The sequence below is a fragment of the Quercus robur genome, chromosome 9 (assembly GCF_932294415.1).
Source record: "Quercus robur chromosome 9, dhQueRobu3.1, whole genome shotgun sequence".
Lineage (NCBI taxonomy): Eukaryota > Viridiplantae > Streptophyta > Magnoliopsida > Fagales > Fagaceae > Quercus > Quercus robur.
Genome location: NC_065542.1, coordinates 559,777 through 582,892, shown reverse-complemented (window position 1 = coordinate 582,892; position 23,116 = coordinate 559,777). Strand labels below are relative to the sequence as shown.

General features: G+C 32.9%; 2 protein-coding genes across 8 annotated transcripts; one reads left to right on the top strand and one right to left on the bottom strand.

The window, feature by feature from the left end:
- Positions 1-5,361: 5,361 nt before the first annotated feature.
- LOC126700280 (sucrose-phosphate synthase 4) lies at positions 5,362-13,320 on the top strand. The gene is made up of 14 exons (XM_050398353.1): positions 5,362-5,824; positions 7,050-7,139; positions 8,045-8,265; positions 8,486-8,549; positions 8,663-8,862; positions 9,109-9,589; positions 9,794-9,928; positions 10,083-10,214; positions 10,329-10,505; positions 10,792-10,845; positions 10,991-11,053; positions 11,467-12,312; positions 12,429-12,556; positions 12,722-13,320. Exons 1-14 carry the CDS (start codon positions 5,615-5,617, stop codon positions 12,996-12,998), a joined length of 3,078 nt encoding a protein of 1,025 aa, XP_050254310.1. The 5' UTR covers positions 5,362-5,614; the 3' UTR covers positions 12,999-13,320.
- Positions 13,321-13,566: 246 nt separating this feature from the next.
- LOC126700281 (uncharacterized) lies at positions 13,567-19,642 on the bottom strand. 7 transcript variants are annotated; one of them, XM_050398356.1, is made up of 13 exons: positions 19,469-19,635; positions 19,294-19,352; positions 19,078-19,164; positions 18,314-18,447; positions 17,181-17,239; positions 17,043-17,097; positions 16,902-16,952; positions 16,189-16,228; positions 15,432-15,472; positions 15,259-15,363; positions 14,618-14,665; positions 14,335-14,454; positions 13,567-13,889 (listed from the first exon to the last, which is right to left on the bottom strand). In XM_050398356.1, exons 2-13 carry the CDS (start codon positions 19,340-19,342, stop codon positions 13,821-13,823), a joined length of 858 nt encoding a protein of 285 aa, XP_050254313.1. In that variant the 5' UTR covers positions 19,343-19,352; positions 19,469-19,635; the 3' UTR covers positions 13,567-13,820. The 7 variants fall into 7 exon arrangements, with proteins under 7 accessions (XP_050254313.1, XP_050254311.1, XP_050254312.1 ...); XM_050398354.1 differs by having other exon boundaries at positions 14,335-14,665; positions 19,469-19,640; XM_050398355.1 differs by having other exon boundaries at positions 14,335-14,665; positions 19,499-19,640.
- Positions 19,643-23,116: the final 3,474 nt, after the last annotated feature.

The window sequence follows — 23,116 nt, the reverse complement described above, 5'->3', positions numbered from 1 at the left end:
TTCTAGTTACTTCTAGTTCTTTAAATTAAGAGGAAGTTAGCTTATGCTCTTTGATTTCTAATGCCATTCCTCTAGATGATCAGTGGCCGTTTGATCGATCAAGTGCTGAAATTTTCTGAATAAAGTTATTAAGACATATGCTTGGTATTGCAAAATGATTTGAAGGCAAGGAATAATATAGTTCATTATAGGCGCTTGAAAGATTCGTATACTTCTGTATTGTAAAGGGTTCTACGCAAAAATTTATAAACGGTGTAGTCCTCAAGTACAACCTATGTATATTTAACGATAGGAATAAAAGGTCATCGTGAACTTAGATTCTTATACCTTGTTAGTGGCATAAGCACTGATATATGAGAATTGTTCATTTTGTGGTCAATTATTCATGAATGACAATTAATATTTTTGCTATCTATAGTATTAATTAAAAATATGCATTGGGTCAAAAACTTTATAACTTAGTAACATAAGGTACTTTTTTTAATAAGAGAATCAATTCAAACAATATATAATCTCTTAGCGCATCTCTGATCTACCATATCTTGGAAATTGCCGGGTACTCTTCAACATGTTACATGTGTATATGGCATTTCAAATAACGTTTTTTAACGTAGCTAAGGAATATTGGCTTATTTGAACAAGCTAGGCAAGATTCGCCAATAGTGCATGCACTGCCTTGACGGGGAAAGTTGAGACTATCATTAATAAACTTAATGATATTTTCATCCAATAGAATCCTTAAACTGTGTCTGAACGATGGGTGTGGGATCAAATATATATATATGGTGCGTGGTATATTATATATTTCATGGCATCTAACTTTATTCTTCTCTTATTAATATTATTTTTAAATTTTATTCTACAAGTGTCATTCACATGTGTGTATGGGAGATACATCAAATTAGACCTTTTTCTGGTGTCAACTATATATATATATATATATATATGTATTCGAGATTTATCAATCGCAACTTTATTCCTATTGATATCTTTGTGATTGATCAAGAACTATTTTTTTTAACTCCTAATGATATTCTCATCACCTTGAATATTAGTTTCAGTCCTGGTGACCGTGATACACTTTGTAATATATATCGAAAACTTTTCCAAAAACCCGTTGAGCATTCCACACGAATATGCCACAAAAATTGAAATTCCAAAGAAAGTTATATCAAGTAACACATGATTTAACTTAACTCTTTCATGTTAAATGATTTAAAAACTTTTTATTGAATTAATATTTTAAAAATTACATTTGCTAGATGTAATTTTTGAAATATTCTCTATGTTCTTCACATGTACTCTAAATTTTTTTGTCAATAAGATGTTACTTTTTATCTATAAACTCATATTTTGTATAATTTTTTAGTTAAAAATAAAATTTTATGAATGACTTAATTTATTAAGTTTGATCCTCTTAAGATTTTTCATATATATATAAAAGAAGATAATGAAATCTAATGGTAAATTTAATAACAAAGTATCATTAATTTTGGAGAGATTGCATCATTTGATTGGCCCAGATGCAGTGCCGTAGAGATTGACAAAGTGCATAATTACCTAGACAGCATCAAAGGTGGGGCACAACTAGAGCATATAGAAAAAGACTAATTAAAATAATTATAGTAAACAAATATTAAGTGGCTATACTTAGTGTCAAAAACTACAAGTGGTATATATTTCATTGGAAGTGGGGATTGAGATAAAAAGAGGAAAAAGAGTCGAATGGCCACAGTTGTGATAGACTCCTAACCAAACCAATTAGGATATTCTTTCAAATATCCATTTGGCCGGTTAAGGTTTTTTCCCTTTCACCTTTTCACCCCTAGCTAGATAGCTCAATTTCTCAGCCCACTTGATTTCTTTGTGCTTTTGATGTTACCTTTCCAACTATCATGTCCATAAACTACAGCTTCTTCCATAGCCTTTCAATTTTTTTCTGGGTCTTCTATGTCTCCTATACCTTTTCCTTGATTCTTTACTTCTTTCTTCTACAATACTATCCTTTTTGGCAGTGTTCACATTGTTTCAGCCTATCATAATCAGCCAAGTGGATTGTTCCCATGTTATATATATATATATAAATGCTAGTCTTTAAAGTATCTGATGCCGCCAAAAAAGTGCCAAGTTTATTAATTCAACTACGTATCGTAACCTAGAAGCGTGAACAGAGGTCCTTAAAATTAATGCCGTTAGGGGCGACTTGATGCATTTGGAGGCCTAAAACAAAAATTGATTATCTTATTTTAGATGCAAAATTTCTACTAATTAATATGAACTACGTAGAATTTTTTTTTTTTTTTTTTAGAAATTTTATAGATAGAAAAAGTTTGACAAAATTTTTCATACTTGTTGTCGTAGATTGATAGTGTTAAGTAAAAAAGCAGTGTTAGTGGTAGACTTAGATGAAAACTAATAAAAGTTTGCAAACTCAACTCTTATTATTATTATTATTATTTTGTTTTAGAAGTGAAACATTCACAATATTTTTTACAACAAATTCTAGGTTTTAAGTTACTTTTTGTTTTCTATTTGAAAATATCACTATAATTATTTTTTTTTGTCATCAATAACAACCTACTACTTAATATTAGTTGTAAAAGTGTTGTGAAAAATATTGTGGACATTGCATTTTTTTCTCTCTTTTATTTGTTTTTTATCTGGTAAAAAAATATTATTTTATTTATTAATTATAAATAACTCTATTGGTTAAAATTTAGGAGTCTTTTTTTTACTTGGGGCCTTAAACGATCGCATTTTTTGCTCTATCATTCAGCCGGCACTGAATGCCGTGAAAGCATGCAAATATGCAATCACTTTTGGTGTTTTGGTTTCTTTTGGCTAGGGCATTGCATTAATTGATGAAAGCGAATTGTATGAAAGTAACTCCTTAATTTGAAGAATCATTTCGAATGGGTGCCAGTAAGCTATAATGGTTTCTAGTGGCATATCTGGGCTACCTATGATAGCAATAGCATATGTGTCTGCACTTCATTTTTGATATATACATTAATTTGCCTGTAATAAAATGTCACTTAATATCAAAAAATTCAAGTCGTAACACTTGAAGGAAAAGTATGTCTCTTGAAAACCTAGCTAAGATGGACCAACAAAGGTACTATTTGAACTCCAATTTCTTAAATAATCAACTTTCCAGAATTATTTCGACCATTCTAACAATGGCCCCCTTAACGGTGCTTGCAATATGTTTTTGGAATTTGACATCTGCTTCAATGTGATATGAGTTATTAATTAGTGAATTAATGTGGCAAGCTAACTGCAGCCATGGATGGCTTTATCACTATCTATTCAAAATGACTTAACTTAGTGGCATAATTTTTTATTATTATTATTTTTTTATATTAAGAGAAACATGGCTTAAATCTTCATTCTCTTGTTGTTGTAACTATCAAGTTATTCACCAAAAAAAAAAAAAACCCCTCAAAAGAAGAAGAAGAGTTATTAATAGTAGAGGTACCATAACTTTTTTTTAAATGTGGATATTTTGGAATTCCCCTCCAACGATTAACTAATTTTCGTAGTCTTAGGATTAAAACAACAGAGATCTATATTAATAATTTAGACGTGTATTTAATAGATGGTGAATTCACAAATCCAGACCTTTCATCATATTCTTGGTTATTAATGTCACTAACTTAATTAATAAATTAGCTTCTTGTTATTACGTATGAAAGGTTGATCAAATTCATCAAAAAAAAAGGTAGATCAAATCTCATTTACAATAAAATCCCACTGATCTTTCCTTTTCCCCAGCTGCTTTAATTTTGCCAATATAGTAATTTGCTTCACACCTTGATATTCCTTTTAGAAAAAAAATTGATTTAGTTTCACTTACTTTTTCTTTTTTCTCTTTTAAACAAAAATGAGTTCGTAGCGTGTGATAAATGGTTAAAGACTAAAGTGCAGTTAAAAGGAAGGAAGCTCTTTAAAATTAAGTAATCTTAGCTTGACGCATGTGATTGGCGACTGCTGTGATTGCAACAAGTACATAAAGACAGTGATTGTAGAGGAATCAAACCAACTAAAAACTGAAAGATCTGTCTGTTTTTGAGGATAAAGACAACAAGTACTTATTGAGGTTGTTTCTACTTTCTACGCGTCATGCAAACAATTTCCCTTTTTTCTTTTTCTTTTTTCTTTTTTAAAAAAGCGGTAACGCAAGCAACCACAGGATTGTGCTGTGTGCAAAGCATGTAGAACAAAATCAGTCTTTTTAAGTGCTATAAATACCCTTTTTTTTTTTATAATAATATTATTTAATTATTATACAATAGACTTTATTTTGGATTGAATGAAATGGAAGGAGAGAAGATAATATGAGAAAGCAATCAAAATGTATTAATTTTTACATGTATATTCGAATTATATTCCTTTCCATTTTCCTTTACTCTCTCATTTTTTATGTCATTCCTTCCAAACGTAAGGTAAATGTGTCCATTTAGTTTGGTACATTAAATTTTATGGTTTTTTTTTTTTAAAGTGAGGAAGGACCATGTAAGATGCACTTCAATAAATTGTTATTATATATATAAAAAAGGTGTAATTAGTATAAAACAAATAAATCAAATTATTTACTTTTTAAAACTTGTGAATCACACCTTAAAGGTTTCATTATTGATATATTATAATAATTGAAAAAAGAGTTACAAGGGAAACCTCATATATGATGGATAAGAAGGGATGGTTTGTATATAGGAATGGAAAATAGTACTTTATTTGTCCCTAAATTAATAATATTCTCGCTAAAAATTGTTGAGAAAGCTATCAATAATTCAATTGCTTTACAAACAAAATTTTAAACTCTTAATATTACCCTTTACTTTTACCTTAAAAAGCAAAAACCAATTAAATGACTATTTTGAAAAGTGTAAGATACTATTCTTACCTTTTTAACTGTAAAATATTTAGAAAATTATTTGTGAATAAGTATAAAAGTAAATATCAACTATTTATTTTTAAGAGAAGGAGGTAGTGACAATATAAGAATATATATGGATAATATGTTTTGTAAGCTTAAATTCACTAATGCATTTGACCAATTTAATTTGCTATCGGTTTATTTATTTAAATAATAAATAAATTGATTTATTAGAGTTTATTTTGAACTAATTTAGATTATGTTGGCCTTTTAAAATCCCAATTGTATTTTAATCGAATTTGTTTTTTCATGTCCAATAAATCCATGACTCGCCTAACTTAAAAGCATCCCATTGTATGTAACCAACCTACAGAACCCATGACAGAATAATCACCACCGAATCCATCGAACTGATTGATTTAATATTTAAAAGAAAAAGAAAAAAAAATATTGTAAAAATTGAGGCCTTTTAAGGAGCTTGGCTTCTTTGTCCAATTAACTTGGCTTCAAAGGGCAAGAGAAACCAAGAAATCAAGAAACCATCAAACTTCAAAGCTTTCCACTCATTCCTCATTGCTTTTAGAAGCTCTTAAACTGCTATAAAAGCCATTCATCTCTCTCTCTTTCTTGCCTCACATACCCAGAAACTTTTACGCCACCTTTTTATTTTCTCTCTCTCTTTTCCCAAACTCTTTCTACAAAGAAGCTGAAACGGGGAGAGAAATAATCAGTGAGATGGCGAGAAACGAATGGATTAATGGGTATTTGGAGGCGATTTTGGACGTGGGAAGTAACCTAAAGAAAACGTTTGATGGGAAACTGAGTGTTTCAAAGATTGAAGAAAAAGATCATAAGGAAGACAAGTTATTTAGTCCCACAAAATACTTCGTTGAAGAAGTTGTTAATAGCTTTGATGAGACTGACCTCCACAGAACTTGGATTAAGGTTCGTTGCCTTTTCTTCTATTCTAACTACCATATAGATATTGCTGCAGAGTGCAAACTAAGTGCAAAATTCTTCTAATTCAATTCATTCCTAGCTAAAACCTTATAGCTTCTTATAATACCTTATAATAACTTTATGTTCTAATTGTTTGGTTGTAAAGATTGACACACTTATATTTTCACCATTAATTCAAATGAAACCTACAGTTACTTTAAAGAAATAATTGTAAAAATTTTGTAACTCAATAAGTATTTTTCTAGTATTTTCAATAAAAACGTTTACATTTCAAATCTCCCATTTCTATTTTAATTATCAAATTATAAAAAATAATCAATTTCTTTTCTTTCTTTTTTCATATTTGAGATCCTAATAATCTTGTAATGGTTTTTTTTTTTTTTTTTTTTTTTTTTTTTTTTTTTTTTGTGGTGGTCTTCTTGAATTTTCATCCAAGGTATTATGCTTATCACACAATATAATGAACATAGCACCAAAAGGAAAGAAAATGTTCCGAGCATATTTCCCTATTTTGTGTGGCAATTTTTGAGCCAATATTGGTTCTGTTAAGTGGCCCCACAAGAGCAAATGGAACATTAGTTGGGGACCACACTTATATTGTCCCCTTTTCTTTTTTTTTGGGCCTCACCTTGATTAAGATATAAAATAAACCTATGGTTGTCTTGCAAAATCAAAATAATCGAAGATGATTGAAATTTTATGGTCACTATTGTCACGGACACCATGCAAGAACCATATAGTTTACATGGCACACATGTGATTTCCAAAGGGACTAAAAGTTTTCTCCTTTATAATAAATTGAACTTGTGGAAATTTAAACTTCAAAATTCATTATGTGTATGTATATGTAATATATTGTTCTATGATTTTGTCCTCATTCAGCTAATACTTCACACACACTATATATGGAATCCGTTAAAATTAAATAGAACTCCATGAGACTAAAGTGACCCACTTACTCAACAAGTTGAAGAACAAGTTCTTGATTCAAGATTCAAGAATCAAGAATCAAGAATCATAATTGTCTGTGAATACTTGAAACATAAAATGAATGAGAAATGGAAATATGGAAGAATCTTAAATGCATGGAAGAAAAACTTGTTAATATCTTTATTATTTTCTTCTACATATATATTTATGTTTGATTAATTTGTATTGAAAAGGAGAAATGGAAGGAAAACAACTTGTGATTGACGGTGAACTATTACAGGTAATAGCAACAAGGAATACCCGTGATCGCAGTAATAGGCTTGAGAATATGTGCTGGCGTATTTGGCATCTCGCTCGCAAAAAGAAACAGGTGAGAGAGAATAAATGAAATTCCAAGTCTGGTTTTATAAAGTTCACAAGGATTATCACGCCAATTTATCACTAATCTTGTCGAGTTGAGCACTTTTGAGTATTGCCTCATCTTCACGTTACTTTTGTTAAAAGAAGAGAGGTGGTATTTAATGGGAAATTGACTCTGGTATTACGACTCTCTTACATAAGGTGGATCAAATGTTCAAGACTTACATGAGAAGAAGACACGTAGTATATATTTGAATGTGCCAAATAATTTCACATTTATAAAATGGGTCTACTATTAATTGCAAGTAATAACGATGATAGATGGCTAATTGCTACCTAAGTAATTATTTTATTCTCAAAAAAAGAAATTTAAGTAATTATTTAGTACTCAACAAAAAATGGTATTTACTCCTCTCACATAAACAATAAGTTATATTAAGTCAATTTATGGTGGGATCACCATCTATATAGGAGAAGAAAGTACTATGTCTCTAATTCTACTTGAATATTAAAATTTTACCCTTTTTGTACAAAATAACTACTTTAAACATTACCCTACTACCCAACTACAAACTGCATCCACTTGTGAAGGAATTGGCAACAAAAGAGCAAGGGTTTGGGGTGATCATATCCATAGTATATCTTAATGAAATTGTTAAACATGTTAATTTCTCCATACTACACATTTCATCAATTTCTTCAATTTTTAATCAGACATAAGACAAAAAATATTTATTTGATTTTATGTAGTTTACATAGACTTTTTAAGTCCATTAAATACTAGAAATGTCACGAATCTCATATCTAGTTAAAAAGTAAATAGAATTGAAAGATTTTAAATGGGAGGAGTGCCACTTCCAAAAATAAAATATTAAGAATTCTATGAATTTGAAGTAATGTATTTTACATGTGCAGATAGCATGGGACGATGCAAAAAAGCTAGCAAAACGGCGTATAGAACGAGAACAAGGCCGTAATGATGCTGCAGATGACCTTTCCGAGCTCTCAGAAGGTGAGAAGGAGAAGAGTGATACCAATGTCTCAGAATCGACCAAGGATTTTTCCAGGATCAATTCTGTTATGCATCTTTGGTCAGAGGATGATAAGTCTAGGAGACTTTACATTGTCCTCATCAGGTATCTAGCAATCTCAGTTAAGCTTGTTTAATTCTAAATAAGATTGTAGTTGCACACATGCAGTCAATTTGGTGCCAATAAGTTATTTCCATCAATGATCTTCAAAATAAAAATAAAAAGCAAGTTGATTTGAGGAGAATAATATATAGAAAAGATTGTATAATTTGGTTGTAGGGAATAACTTTTTCAAATTTTCATATTGTATTTGTTGCTCTTGTAGTATTCATGGGTTGATACGGGGAGAAAATATGGAACTTGGAAGAGATTCTGATACTGGTGGTCAGGTAATCTCAACTCTAAACTCAAAAAGGGTAAAAAAAAACCTTTAGCAATTTTATTTTATTCCTGAGGGGCTCTAAGTCTAACATCGATTTATGTTTTTACATGTTAAATTTAGGTGAAATATGTTGTTGAACTTGCTCGAGCACTGGCCAACACAAAAGGGGTCCATCGTGTTGATCTCTTAACTAGACAAATCACCTCACCAGATGTAGACTTTAGCTATGGTGAGCCCATTGAGATGATATCATGCCCATCTGATGGAAGTGGTAGCTGTGGAGCCTACATTATTCGCCTACCTTGTGGGCCTCGTGATAAGTAATTACAATTATTTTTGGGCTAAGGCCATCATTCCTAGTGAGTTAGGGGCTGTTTGATATGACATTTTAAACAACAGTTTTCAGTTTTTAAATAACGTATGTATTTTTACACATTTTTTTACTTATACGTATTTCTAAAAAATACAAATAATTACCAAACAGGTCCTCAATTTTTGGAATATACTACTCCAACACATACAAAAGAAAAAAGAATGGTAATTGTTGGAATATTTTTATGTGGCAGGTACATACCAAAAGAGTCACTTTGGCCTTATATACCTGAATTTGTCGATGGGGCTCTAAACCATGTAGTGAACATGGCAAGAGCTCTAGGTGAACAAGTGGGTGGGGGAAAGCCAACATGGCCTTATGTGATTCATGGCCACTATGCTGATGCTGGAGAGGTGGCAACTCATTTATCCGGGGCCTTGAACGTGCCGATGGTGCTAACAGGTCACTCATTGGGTCGGAACAAGTTTGAGCAATTGCTTAAACAAGGGAGGCTTTCTAGGGAGGACATAAATTCAACCTATAAAATTATGAGGAGGATTGAAGCTGAGGAACTGAGTCTGGATGCGGCTGAAATGGTGGTGACTAGCACAAGGCAAGAGATTGAAGAGCAATGGGGATTGTACGATGGCTTCGATCTCAAGCTTGAGAGGAAGCTTAGGGTTAGGAGACGGCGTGGAGTGAGTTGCCATGGACGAAACATGCCAAGGATGGTGGTATGCACATTCTCTTATTGCTTGTGTTTCTCCCACAATTGAAGGAATTGACTTCATTTGCAACTCATTTATAGTCATATCATAAACCAAGTACTGGAAAATGTATATGTGCCTGCTTCTTTCAAGAATGATAGTGAAATATGGTTATAACATACTTAAAAATGGGTCTTCACATCCATACTACTAATGTCAATGTGGCATTAGGTTATACCACCGGGAATGGACTTCAGCTATGTCACAACTCAAGATTCATTGGAAGGTGATGGTGATCTAAAGTCATTGCTTGGCCCTGACAGATCCAATCAAAGCAAAAGGAATCTACCTCCAATATGGTCAGAGGTGATTCTTCTCCTAATCTTCCTTACTAGTATTCAAATATTTGAATGCCTTCCTTTAGTTCTGGATGTTACAGTCTAGACTAGAGTACAGAATGCAAATAACCATTTTTATGCATGGGTTGGGGCATTTCGTTGAACTGAATTTTACAATGCAGGTCATGAGATTTTTCACAAACCCTCACAAACCCATGATACTTGCATTGTCACGTCCTGACCCCAAGAAAAATGTCACCACATTGCTCAAGGCTTTTGGGGAATGCCAACAACTCCGAGAGCTAGCTAACTTGGTAAATTCTCCTTTTCATTTCAGCTAATTTTGTAGTGATTTAAACACGGCTTCATTACTATCAGCATAATAATTTGAGCTAATAGTTCTTTCTGGTTGCATATTACTCTTCCAGACGCTGATACTTGGCAACAGAGACGACATTGAAGAAATGCCTAATAGCAGCTCGGTTGTTCTCACAACAGTACTCAAGCTCATTGACAAGTATGATATGTACGGCCAGGTTGCCTATCCCAAGCATCACAAGCAATCAGAAGTTCCTGATATTTATCGTCTGGCTGCAAAAACAAAGGTACATTGTGTGTTATAGAAATATCTAATGAACACCTGGGATGGTCATGAACAAGGAATTTGTTTACACTTAAATGGTTTTCCACCTCAAATAGCCTATAATACGGCTTTTACAGTTTATACATTACAGATGGCCTAACAAACCTTATGGCAAAGGCCATTAAATGGCATAGATAGAGCCTAAACTACCGTTTAAAATCTGCCACACCTTAACCTCCCATCTTCTTCTTGCAAGTTGCAACATTAAATTTGCTAACAGTAAGACTTGGCGGATTTGTCTCTTGAAGGGAGTTTTCATCAACCCAGCTCTCGTGGAACCTTTTGGTCTCACACTCATTGAGGTAAGCCTTGGTCTATATACTTGAGTTATAGCAAGCTTTCACAAACTGCACTAAACATCAATTATATGCTGCAAGATTTTGATCCTAAAACACATTAATTACATAAACATATTGCTTATGTTTTCTGCTATACACTATCTTGCAGGCAACTGCTTATGGTTTACCAGTGGTCGCCACCAAAAATGGAGGGCCTGTAGATATTCTGAAGGTAATGAAACACCATGTCCTATTTCCCAACCTACTGGAACTCTATAGATACACAATTGTGTTTCTTATTCCAAGTTGGCTTATAAAATTCTTCATTATTACTGTACAATTTTACACCCTAAACTTGAAACTAGAATACTTCATTTTTAACGAAAACCTTTACAAAACGTGGGAGAAGAAGAGTACCCCAAGGTTGCCCAAAAATGGTAATCAAAAACAAAATGTGGGATGCAGATTACAAGCATCTTCATCTGTCTCAATCAGGTAGCATGCGGTCAAACCTAATCTAGTTATTTCTCTGAAGTTCCTATTTATAATTAGAATTCCATGACACTATGGAATGTATTTGCTTAGGTCCTTAACTTATGAATTATGATCATTTCACGAAACTAATAGAAGGCTTTGTTCTGCCAGGTATTAAATAATGGCCTCCTAGTTGACCCACATGATCAGAAAGCCCTATCGGATGCGCTACTAAAGCTTGTTGCAGACAAAAACCTTTGGCTTGAATGCCGGAAGAATGGCCTAAAGAATATCCACCATTTTTCATGGCCAGAACATTGCCGTAACTACCTCTCACATGTTGATCACTGTCGGAATCGCCACCCCACTGCTCGTCTTGAGATAATGCCAATTCCTGAAGAACCGATGAGTGACTCTTTGAAGGAAGTGGAGGACCTTTCTTTGAGATTCTCCATAGAAGGAGACACAAAGATCAACGGAGAACTTGATGCAGCAACCAGACAAAAGGAACTCATTGAAGCCATAACCAGAATGGCTTCCTCTAAGGGTAATAATCCCAGTGCCAATTACTACCCTGGTAGACGGCAGTGGCTATTTGTTATAGCCACAGATTGTTATAATAGCACTGGAGATTGCACTGAAACCTTGTCGGCAACTATCAAGAATGTTATGAAAGCTGCAAGCTCAGGTATAGGCTTGGGTCGGATAGGCTTTGTATTATCAACCAGTTTGAATTTACAAGAGACCATAGAAGCCTTGAAATGCTGCCAAGTAAATATAGAAGACTTTGATGCATTGGTGTGTAAAAGTGGAAGTGAAATGTATTACCCATGGAGAGATATGGTTGCTGATGTGGACTATGAATCCCACGTGGAGTACAGATGGCCTGGTGACAATGTTAGGTCTATGGTGACAAGGCTTGCCAGGATAGAAGGTGAGGCTGAGGATGACATAATGGAGTATGTGAGTGCAGGGAGCTCTAGGTGCTACTCTTATAGTGTGAAACCAGGAGCCAAGGTGAGAAACTTGAGATAATAGAAAACAGAAAACTAATGTATAGAAGGTGGTCCCTTAAATGATGCATTTTGTTAACCCATAACATTTCTAACTGTGATTCTAATTATAAATGGCAGACCCGAAAGATAGATGACCTCCACCAGAGGCTACGGATGAGAGGCTTCCGATGCAACCTTGTCTACACACGTGCCGCATCAAGGTTAAATGTGGTGCCCATGTTTGCATCAAGAATTCAAGCACTAAGGTCAGGTCCTCTTTGCTTACTATATAATGTAGACAATAAATTTATGCATGCATGCAATGTGATAGCTTTTTATGTATTATATACAAAAATCCACATAACAAAAAAATTGCAGTACCAAAGAAAAATTAAAAGAGAAAAATTTCCTGTCATGTTTGTGATATTCAGGTACCTTTCAATTATATGGGGAATTGACCTTTCCAAAGTGGCAGTGTTTGTGGGGGAAAAGGGGGATACAGATTATGAAGACCTGCTTGCTGGCCTCCACAAGACCATTATTCTAAGAGGCTCTGTGGAGCATGGCAGTGAGAAGCTTCTTTGCAGTGAAGACAGTTTTAAAAGAGAAGATGTAGTTCCACAAGATAGCCCTAATATCACCTTTATAGAGGAGAGTTATGAAGCCCACGATATCTCAGCAGCCTTAGAAGCTGTGGGGATCAAGTGAATAAATTTTCCCTTTGTATCTCCCTTCTCAAAGGATTATTGTTACTACTATCGGCTTTAGGGCCTTTTGAAGCATACAGTTATATAGATAACCCAAAGGCAAGAATGTAGATAGAGTATGCAAGAAGAATATAAATATCAACTTCTTGTGAAAATTCCAAATTTGTATAAGAATAAGCATCTAAGCTTTTCAGAAATTTCATCATCTTGTTCATTGGACATGATCATTGTTTGATTCATAGATGCAACAAAAAAGGCACCTGTAAATCAAATATTATCCTTTAGACATTTAAATGAATTCTGGCTGCGCATTTGCGTGTAAAGTTTTGTGCCCATTTTGGGCTTGAATTTAAGATGTATTATTCATAATCTTTCATAATCCAGAATCATAATAATAGGATAACTAATGTGTAGTGTTGGCAATGTTCTGTATTCCACAAAAGAGAGATCAAAACTTTTCCTGGTCATGTATCGGTATACTTAGTAGAACCCATATTTCACTTTCCAGAAGTTAAAAAAACAAGCAACCTTATGATATGAAAGCATTTTAATGAATTGAATTATTGATATGTTTTAACTGGCAATATTTACCATTTCAAAGAAGGCATTCCATTGTTTATTTTCACAAAGAAACTACTCAAACTACTTAAACTCACTCTTCAACAACAATAACAGGTTTATCAGAGTCAACTTGCAATATTAGTAGAGAATCAAATTCTTTTCTGTTAGAATTACCTATACAGCAAGTCACATATTCTAGTGGTCTATTGATTTCTTCTCTTAGCCTTTACAGTTCTCCAATGTTCAAGCAGTTCTTGTTTTGTCATACACAACAGTCCACACCCACCTTGTATTCCTTTCCACATGCACATGTAATGATATGAGAAATTCCCTGCAAAAGGCAAAGGCTTCCATGAAAGAAAGGGGACAATTTCATATTGAAAATGCAAACTTGAGTCTATTAATAGAGTAGAAAAGGAATCATCATCCAGAAAACGTAATTTTTTTTTTTTTTTTAAACTTCCAAATGGTGGTGACTAAACTGACTGTCAATCTCAACATTCCTTTCTTTTGATATTATTCATTGATTTTCAGAGCCTTGACAATACCAAGCAAACACTAACTCTAAATTTATTCAGAAAACAAAAAAAGGTGCACTCCCATACACAGGAAGTATAAGCACACACTATTTGCTAAATGAGTCCTATCTTTACTCATCAAATCAAAATAGAATCCTTTCATCTTTGGACCTAGCTTTGGCAAAATTTATAGGCCATTTTACCAAATGATCAAGTTGTAACAAATATTTTACTATTTTCAGTAGAGTAAAAAAGCACCTTCAGTGTTTCAATTTGGCTTGGTAGAGTCTGCAAATACTCAATTACTCCAGCTTTGTCCGATAAAAGGGCGTTGTGTTCCTCTTCCAAAGTCTTTATATCCATTGTTCTTAGCTCTGGCTATATCCATCCATACATTAAGAAAATACGAGCATACGATGGGTGAAGTACCACTGCTCAGAGAGCCAATATTTTGGCATTGAATAGGCAAATTCCACAAACATTTCTGAGACCATGAACAAAAGTGCAACGCAGCCCCATTTGTCCCAAGTAAACAACTAACCTCAAAATCATTTGCCTTGAACTTCACTTGCTCAAGAAGCTGCTTCATCTGAAACAATAAAAAAAAAAAAAAAAAAAAAAATGCATGTGTTTAGGTTGCCTCTGATATGTTCTACCTGCTATTCTTTTTATTTTTTATTTTTTATTTTTTTTAGGGGGCACAGGGGGAGTTGGAGGGCGAGGGAGAGAAACTGCACAATGCTAAAATTTTACTGGAAACTCTATCTATTTATGGAAATTATACGTATTTTATTCCACTAGAAGGCAGAAATTACTTCCAGTCTTACACTATGAAGAATTATCTTTATCGTTCAAGAAAATTATTAAAACTAAAATTAGGAAATTTGAAATAGTCACAACTTAAATTATAAAGAAGCACACTCATCTAAGTGCTCTTTGAATGTTAGAAGTAGGGGACAGTTCAACTAACAAAATTTGATACCCATTTATTTCAATTCGAATTGAACGAATATACAGCACAAAATCAATATAGATCTAAATTTCGAATTAATAAAATATTTGCATGTGTTGTTATAATTAATTAGGCTTATTGAAGTTACACATTCAGTATATGTATTTAACAAATTGAAAAATAAATATAGATCTAAATTTGGAAAACCGATAGGTATCTGAATAGGTAACCTTGCTGTTTTCCATAACAAGTTTGGATTTCATTTGTGAAATTTCATCGAGCGTGGCTTTAGCAGCATCTAATTTTGCCATCAGGTTGTTCTTTGCTTCACTTCCCTATTAGTCCAAAGATAAGTCAAAACATTTCATCCCAAAATTTTTGATCAACAGAGGGATTGCTTTACCAGATTGTCCGTAATGAGGTCCCCATCAATGCTAGACTTCCCTGCAAGAAAATAAAAATATAAGATGAAGATGCTGGTGCGATATTTTAAGTAAAAAAATATACTTCAGAATATATAATTCTCTGCTTGCAACTTATGGACAGATTTTCTAGCCACTATTGTTTTAAGTACAATAACTCAAAAATGGCAAGTAGCCCTAGTTATATATCAAGGAATGCTTCGGCTGGTTCAGAGCCCATTTCACATATCTTTGCAATTATATGCTTTCCATGATCTATTTATAGATTATTTAGCATCCATTACCCCTAATCCAGTAATCAAAAGATATTTTGAGGCATGTTTGCATTTGGCAGCTAGGCTGCAGAGGCTGCAGCTATATATGGTCTGCTAATTTTGGTGGTTATGTTTGGTGCTCCAGCTATATTGCAAAAGGGGAACAACACCTCTTTTACTCTTCCCTTGTTTCATGGAAAAAGAAATCAACAGCTTGCATTTCTTGAATCTAAGTGCAATATACAAAAAAATAACTAATATTTTAGAAGAATTTCAATGACAGCGATCATATTTGCTAATAGATTACAATCATGTTGCCTGATGGCCATTATACATTAACAATAACTTAAAAGGCCACAACAAATCAAATTAGGCTGCAGGCCCTGAGGAGGCTGGGATCAGATAAGAAGTTAACGACTACCTACTTATCAAAGAGAAAGAAGTTAATGACTACCTCAACCAAATTAAGAATTCTAAGACATACCCTCTGTTTCACCTGTTTGCTCACCGATTCTATCCTTGACCTGTATAAAATTTAATAAGTAGTGTACAATATATATATATATATATATATATATATGTAGCAAGCAAAAATCCTAAAAAGTTATCTTTTACTAAAAAGCACTAAAAGTAATTTAGTTCAAATATATGTAGCTGCGATTACATGATTTGAATCTAAACTATAAACCAAATATGGTATAGCAAAGAAAGAGAGATGCAAGATCTAAATATATTGGAAAATCAACATCCATATTCCAAAAAGGTGTATCCAGGAGAGCACATAGTAAAAAGATCAATTTAAGACAATATTCTGAAGAATCAAGGCAGAACATTCAGCAAATACAGACTTGAATGACTTTGTGGGCTTGTGGATAGAAAAGCACATACAGAGACACACTTTGGATACAGCTGAGTATCACCTAGAGGATGTCTGTTTGGTAAAAATATTCAATGGTGGAAAATAATTACTCAAAGCTGTTCCTAATTTTCAAGCATTCCCAAAAATCGAAAAGTGAGGCAGTTTGTACAAAACACTACCAAAAGAAATCTAGAAGGAAATCCAACAAACATATTTCAGTTCTTTAATTCCTCCAGTTGAGTCCACTTGAGCTCATAAAGGCCAGCTGAAAAGCTATCACAAGTACAATGGAAAAAGAAGAGGAACTAAAATGTAAAATCTGATCAAGAGGAAAGTACCAAAACATGCTCTCCTAGTTTTCTGCTAATTTTGTGAGAATTGACCCAATCCTGCCAAAAATGAAGGAGACTATCAAGTAAATGTTGAATGTTAAACATAGAACTTTAAAATTTATAAGAAGAAATTTTTTTGAATCAAACCTGCTGTTCCTGTAATTTGGCATTGATTTCCTCTCCAACCTTGGTAAAGTAAGTCCTGTTATTGAAAAACAAATTGCAGTTTTAATCATTAAACAATATTTTTTTTCCACAATTGTTGTAGGGTGTGCTTTGAACTACCTCATCTCTAAAAGTTTGGAAGATAAACTGGCCTTTTCTTGTTGAATAAGCTCCAATGTCTGTTTGTTGAAGAATCAGGGTTTAAACAGAGAAAATAGCATATAGGTGCAAAACTGTTTATTATTGAATAATCAAGCATGTGGCATTTCTATCTCAAAAGAAAAATTAGACTGTTTGTAAATCCCCTTATATGCAACCCATGTCTACTTTTCAAAGCCCAGTATAAGTTATAGGCTGTTCTTTAGGATCATGATTCTCAAATTAGCTTCTGCTGTTTAACAGCCCAGGTTTACCCTTCTCTAGGTAGTCTATTGAAAAGTATCGAAGTGACTTTCTATGAAACATGTTTGTTTTGCAGTTATTTCAGGCTTTAGAATGCCTTGACGGGTTATCCTCATCATAAAATAAATTACAGGATCTCATAATCAGAAGCTTTATATCTTCTTTTGTACAATTGTTAAGTTCTACGGAACTCAGACGAACCATTTTTTGTTGCTGTTCTGATTGTACTGTTAACAGCTAATCAATGACTATGCAAAACTCCTATGACTGTAATATCTTCCACTTCACATTAACCATTCATGATCTTTTGTTGTGAAATGATACAAAAAGATCCCCAACGTCTACAAGTTTATATTATAAGGAATATAATTATGTGCTGCAGAAGAAGCAAATACTGAAATAGTGACATGATGAAGATGAATATTAGAATCACATACAGAAGGAAGTATTATTATAATACAACTCAGTCATTTTCTGACTACTAATCTATGAGCATGCTATTGTACTGGTCGTAAAGTGAAAGGACAGCTAGTTGGGCAGGTGCCTACATTGCTACACGTATGAGCTCTGTGCAAAAGCAAGGCACACTATCTTTGCTTTATAAACAAGTTAGTGGACACACTACAGGTACGACGTCCCAAGAATTCTAAACACCACTTTTTCCACAAATAGAGAAAGAAAAATCTTCACAAGATAATGAGGGTCCTCTTTTTCTATAGCCCTATTAATTTTGTTCTTTCAAGTATCAACTACTTCTTTGTGTATCTTTCTAGCAATTTTGTGCAAAATAAGGTTTCACAACCGAGGGCTTGAACACACATGTACGCACCAGCAGAAGGGGTGAACTGTACCTGTGCAAGAGTGGACGAATCAGACTCCAAGGATACAATCTTTCTCTGTCTTTCCAAAATCTGTGAGCAAATCTGACCCTTCGCCTTCATCATCTGCTCAGTATCTTCTTTGAGTTGCTTTGTTTCAGATTTTGCTGCAAAATAACGATAAACAGCTTTAAAATGTTAGCAAACAAACAAGGATGAAAAATGAGAGATGCCTTTCATATGCTTTCCATTACACAGCTCAATAAATATATAACTCATAATGCTGAAACAAGGATTACAGAAAAGCTTGACACAAAAAGTATTGCAAAATTATAAAATGCAAAAATAGTATTAAATCAAAATCATTCTAAGAATAATCATGGCTTGAAAACTTCAACCGAGAAATAGTGTGCACTGTAAAATACCTTAAGACTAAACAAACCAAACCAAGCCATATAGGCCAACCGAAAATTCATTTGAATTTTTCAAAATTTATAATAACAGTTCCTTACAAGGTTTCATTCATAGTTAATTATTTCATTTAACCATAGCACATAATATGAAATGCTCAGCCTAACACGCATTCAGAAAAATCACTGTGAAATACACACTTACAATACTTATATACATGGTATGCACCACCATTATTCAGAAAAATCAACATGATAAACTTACAACTACATACACGTAAATTCATACATACATACATACATTCTGATTAATAATATGCACTACTACTGCTGAGAAAAACACCATAAAACACATGCATAAACATAGATTACATACATGATACATACCAGAATTGAGATCGATTTCCAAGGTTTGAATGGTGGTTAACTGCATTTGCTCTTCGACAGTGATCTTTGCAGTTTGATCCTCCACATCTATTTTTTTTATTTCACTTAATTTGTTACTCACAGATCTTAATTCGCTGTAATTTGAAATACACACACTAGTTCTTCGATTTTAGATATAAAAAATGAGAGAGAGAGAGAGAGAGAGAGGTAGCGTACCGTTCATCTGAGAGCGCAAGGTCTTCATGCACAGCAAGTAATCCTCCATTTTCTAGCTCCTGAGATAATTCACAAAGAAATGCGATTCAGATTGAAATTCAGTTCAACTGAATGTGAACCAAATTTGGTTTTACCGAGAGACAGAGAGAGAGAGAGAGATGAACAAAGATTTAACTGAATCTAACTAACAATCGATCAAATCAACCTTGAGAATTGTAATAGCTCCAGAGAGAGAGAGAGAGAGAGAGAGCGAGAGTGAGTTTTTCAGTGTGTAGGTTTTGAAAATGGGAATTAGAAAAAGGGAGCAGATTTTGGAGGGAAAGCAAGAATGAATGAAGTCCAAGGGGCGCAGATTCATTTTCAGTTTTATCTATCGATAATTCACAGCGACGCAACGTTTTCGCCTTAATAAAAATGTAGTCGTCGCTTTTACAACCGAACGCCCTTGCAAATTTTTATTTATTTATTTAATTTATTATTATTATTATTTTTTTTTTTTATAACTAACACCCTTGCATTTTGAATTAAGTTTTGAGTACAAACTTTGGCTATAACTTTCACTAAAAAAAAAAAAAAATTAAACATAACTATTTATTTTGAAAATATAGCTGTTAAATTGTATGTTCTTTATATTTTTAACACGCATGTCAAATTTCGTGCTAAACAAATGTTATTTACTATTTGATCTATTAAAATATTTTTTATTCATGATTTTAGATTACAAAAATTTGAAATTTAAATATTTGATTGATGACATAGTTATTAATCTTTGATTTTTTGAAAATCAAGCATACTATATTTAAGAATAAAGTATAATTCAATGTTGGATTTCTCAAAATTCACATTCAATAAAAAAAACATTAGGTGCTATTGGCTACTGTGCAGCCCAGCTACCCCTCAATTAGTAGGCCTTAAGTTTTGGGCTCACAATTTATTTGTTTAGTGGGTTTAGTATATCCTACTATGGGTAATTCTAGGGTGGGTTTAAGAACAAGGTACACTCAAATCCTAACTCCCTTTTTCATTTTCTCCACTCTATAGCTTGCTCAGTTACTTTCTCTCTCTCTCCCTCTTTGCCCTTGAACTGTCCAACCCCTACTTTAGTGTTCCTTCCCCTATTTATAGCTTGAGGGAAGCGGTGGAATTATGATTACATTCTAACCCCACTCGTGCGGGTAGGGCCCAAACTAATTATTCCTGACAAGGAATAAATTTTGTTGGGAATAGGAGTTGCTACATTGGAACTGGTGTTAGCCATCGAAACTTGGTCAGCAGCACACTTTCCCAGGGCACTTCCAACTTGCTGGGATGTAGCCGAACGTCATTGGAGGACTAGCCGATCATGGGGTCCCCGAGGTGTATTTGGACACAGAGACCATGATCAATGAGCTACAGTGTTTGGGCTTCATGGGCCGAACATGATGGGACAAGCCCAAGAATGATATCCTTCTTGGGCCTTCCTTAATTAGGGCCCAATGATAGGGGCTTCTGGTCATATGCCGTACAACTACAATCAAGTTTGTAACTAAATTTTGTCTGAGTTTTAAGTCTAAATCAGTTTGGAGCTATCTCCTTTAACCCACAATACAAGTCACATGACTCATTAAAAAAATCACATGAGTAAAACTATACATGAATGATCTCTTCAATCGCCATAAAATAAGATAAAAGAAGATAACTAAACTTTTCCCTTGTATTATAGTTTATTCTTGACACAAAAGCTTAATTATAAACTGGTTTGGAAGATTCTTCTCCAACTCACTACATGATGAATTGTAAAACTATCTATACCTATTAAAATAAGGAAAAAGTTATGCCATCTTGTTCCCACTTCCAACTAACTATGCTGGATTTTTTTTTTTTTTTTTTTTGAAAAGGAACTATGTGGTAATTGAAGAGACCATTTATGTTTAATTTTAGTCACATGATTTTTTTAATTAGTCATATGACTTGTTTAAATAATAAACATAGATAATTTTATAATTTGTTAAGTAAAATGTTGGGAAAGATAACTCCAAATATATTTGGAGCTAAACTTTGTCTTTATTTTAAGATTTTAACAAATTACGTGACTCATTAAATAGTAAATAGAACTAAAACTATTCATGATTTTTTCAACTACTACATAGTGGGTTTAAGGTCTAAGTAAGATTTCTCCAAACTGATTTGGATCTAAAATTTTTCCTTTTTCTCAAACCTTCCATTCTATGTTTGCAAAAGCGATATAGATTTTGGTAACCAAATGGAAAGCTCATGAATCTCTTCAAATAAAAGAAAAGCCCAGATTTCAAATGAATGAAAATATCCTTTAAAAAAAAAAACACAAAACCAAAAACCAATATTAAGAATAATACCATAATTAGAGGAAATCCATGGTAAAAGAGTTGTTACAAAGCTTACTTACAAAGGGATAAAGTTTGGTTACAAAGTTGATTGTAGTTTAAACTATAACTTCACTTAATATATTTTTATTGGATATGAATTTTGACAAATTCACCATTAGATTACATTTTCTTCTTATATCCTCTATGCTTGTAAAATTTCCAGAAGATCAAAAATCAATAACTATGTCATCAATCAATTATTTAAATTGTAAGTTTTTGTAGTCTAAAATTATATATAAAAAATAAGCTTATAGATCATATAGTAAATAAGATCTAATTTGCACAAAATTTGACACGTATGTTACGAGTGTAAAGAATATGCAATCCAATAGTTAGATTTTCAAAATACGTAGCAATATTAATTTTTTTTAAAGAAAGTTGTAGTTTTAAATTACAACTAAATTTGTAGCCAAACTTTAACCCTTACAAAATAATAAAGATGTCAATAATAAATTTTTATGATAATGATGTTGCACTAGTCACAACTTAACATCTTATGAAAGTGATGTACTAGTCACCAATTGCCAACTTAAAAGAAAGTAAAATAGTTTTGTTTCTAACATTGCTTCATCAATAATGTCCACCGGCTTAGTGCAACTTTTTTTTTTTACAAAATAAAAATTCTATTATAACATAATTTAAGTGTATATGTGTGTGAAGTTCCCTTTTAGAAACTTGAATCCCGACTCTTGCCTTCCACACCCAACAAATATTTATACTTGTGAAGTGATCATCACACCAAGAGTGTGCGGTGATTTGTAACTAAAAAAAAAAAAAAAGTAAAATAGTTTTGTTTATAACATTGCTTCGTCAATAATGTCCACCTCTGCTTGGTGCAGCCCCTTAATAAGTCTCCCAATCAACCTTACCTTGGTGTTTTAAGGACCCATCCAACAAGGAATTTGGAATGGGCATTGGTATAAAATGCTAACATACATATAAAATATGGTGTAAAATGCTTAACATAACAAGTTATGATTGGAAAATTAGTCTGTTTTTTGTCAAACATTTTTTCAAAAAGACAAAAGAATCAGTGTTTTTATTTTTAAATAAATTAATGTTTATCTTTTCTCTTATGTTTAGCAAATAAACTATGGGGAATACGAGATACCAAAATAAATTTCCAACATACAGGAGAGAGGGAAACTATTATATTTTTGGTTTTGTTCTCTAAATGACTAAAACTATTTAGGCAGATTAATTTGGTTTGAGTATCTTCTAAAAAAAATGGTTTGGGTCTTCCTCATTCTTTTCCTTTATCTTACGATCATAAATTCATAATATATTCATTGGGGAGAGAGAGATTCAAAACGGTCAAAATCCCTCGGATCACTGATATGTGTTAGCTTTGAATGCGTACACACTCATAAAGTCAATTCATAGACTTAATTCTAAGCACCCAAAATTGGCAACATTCATTGATAAAAAGAGTGACAATT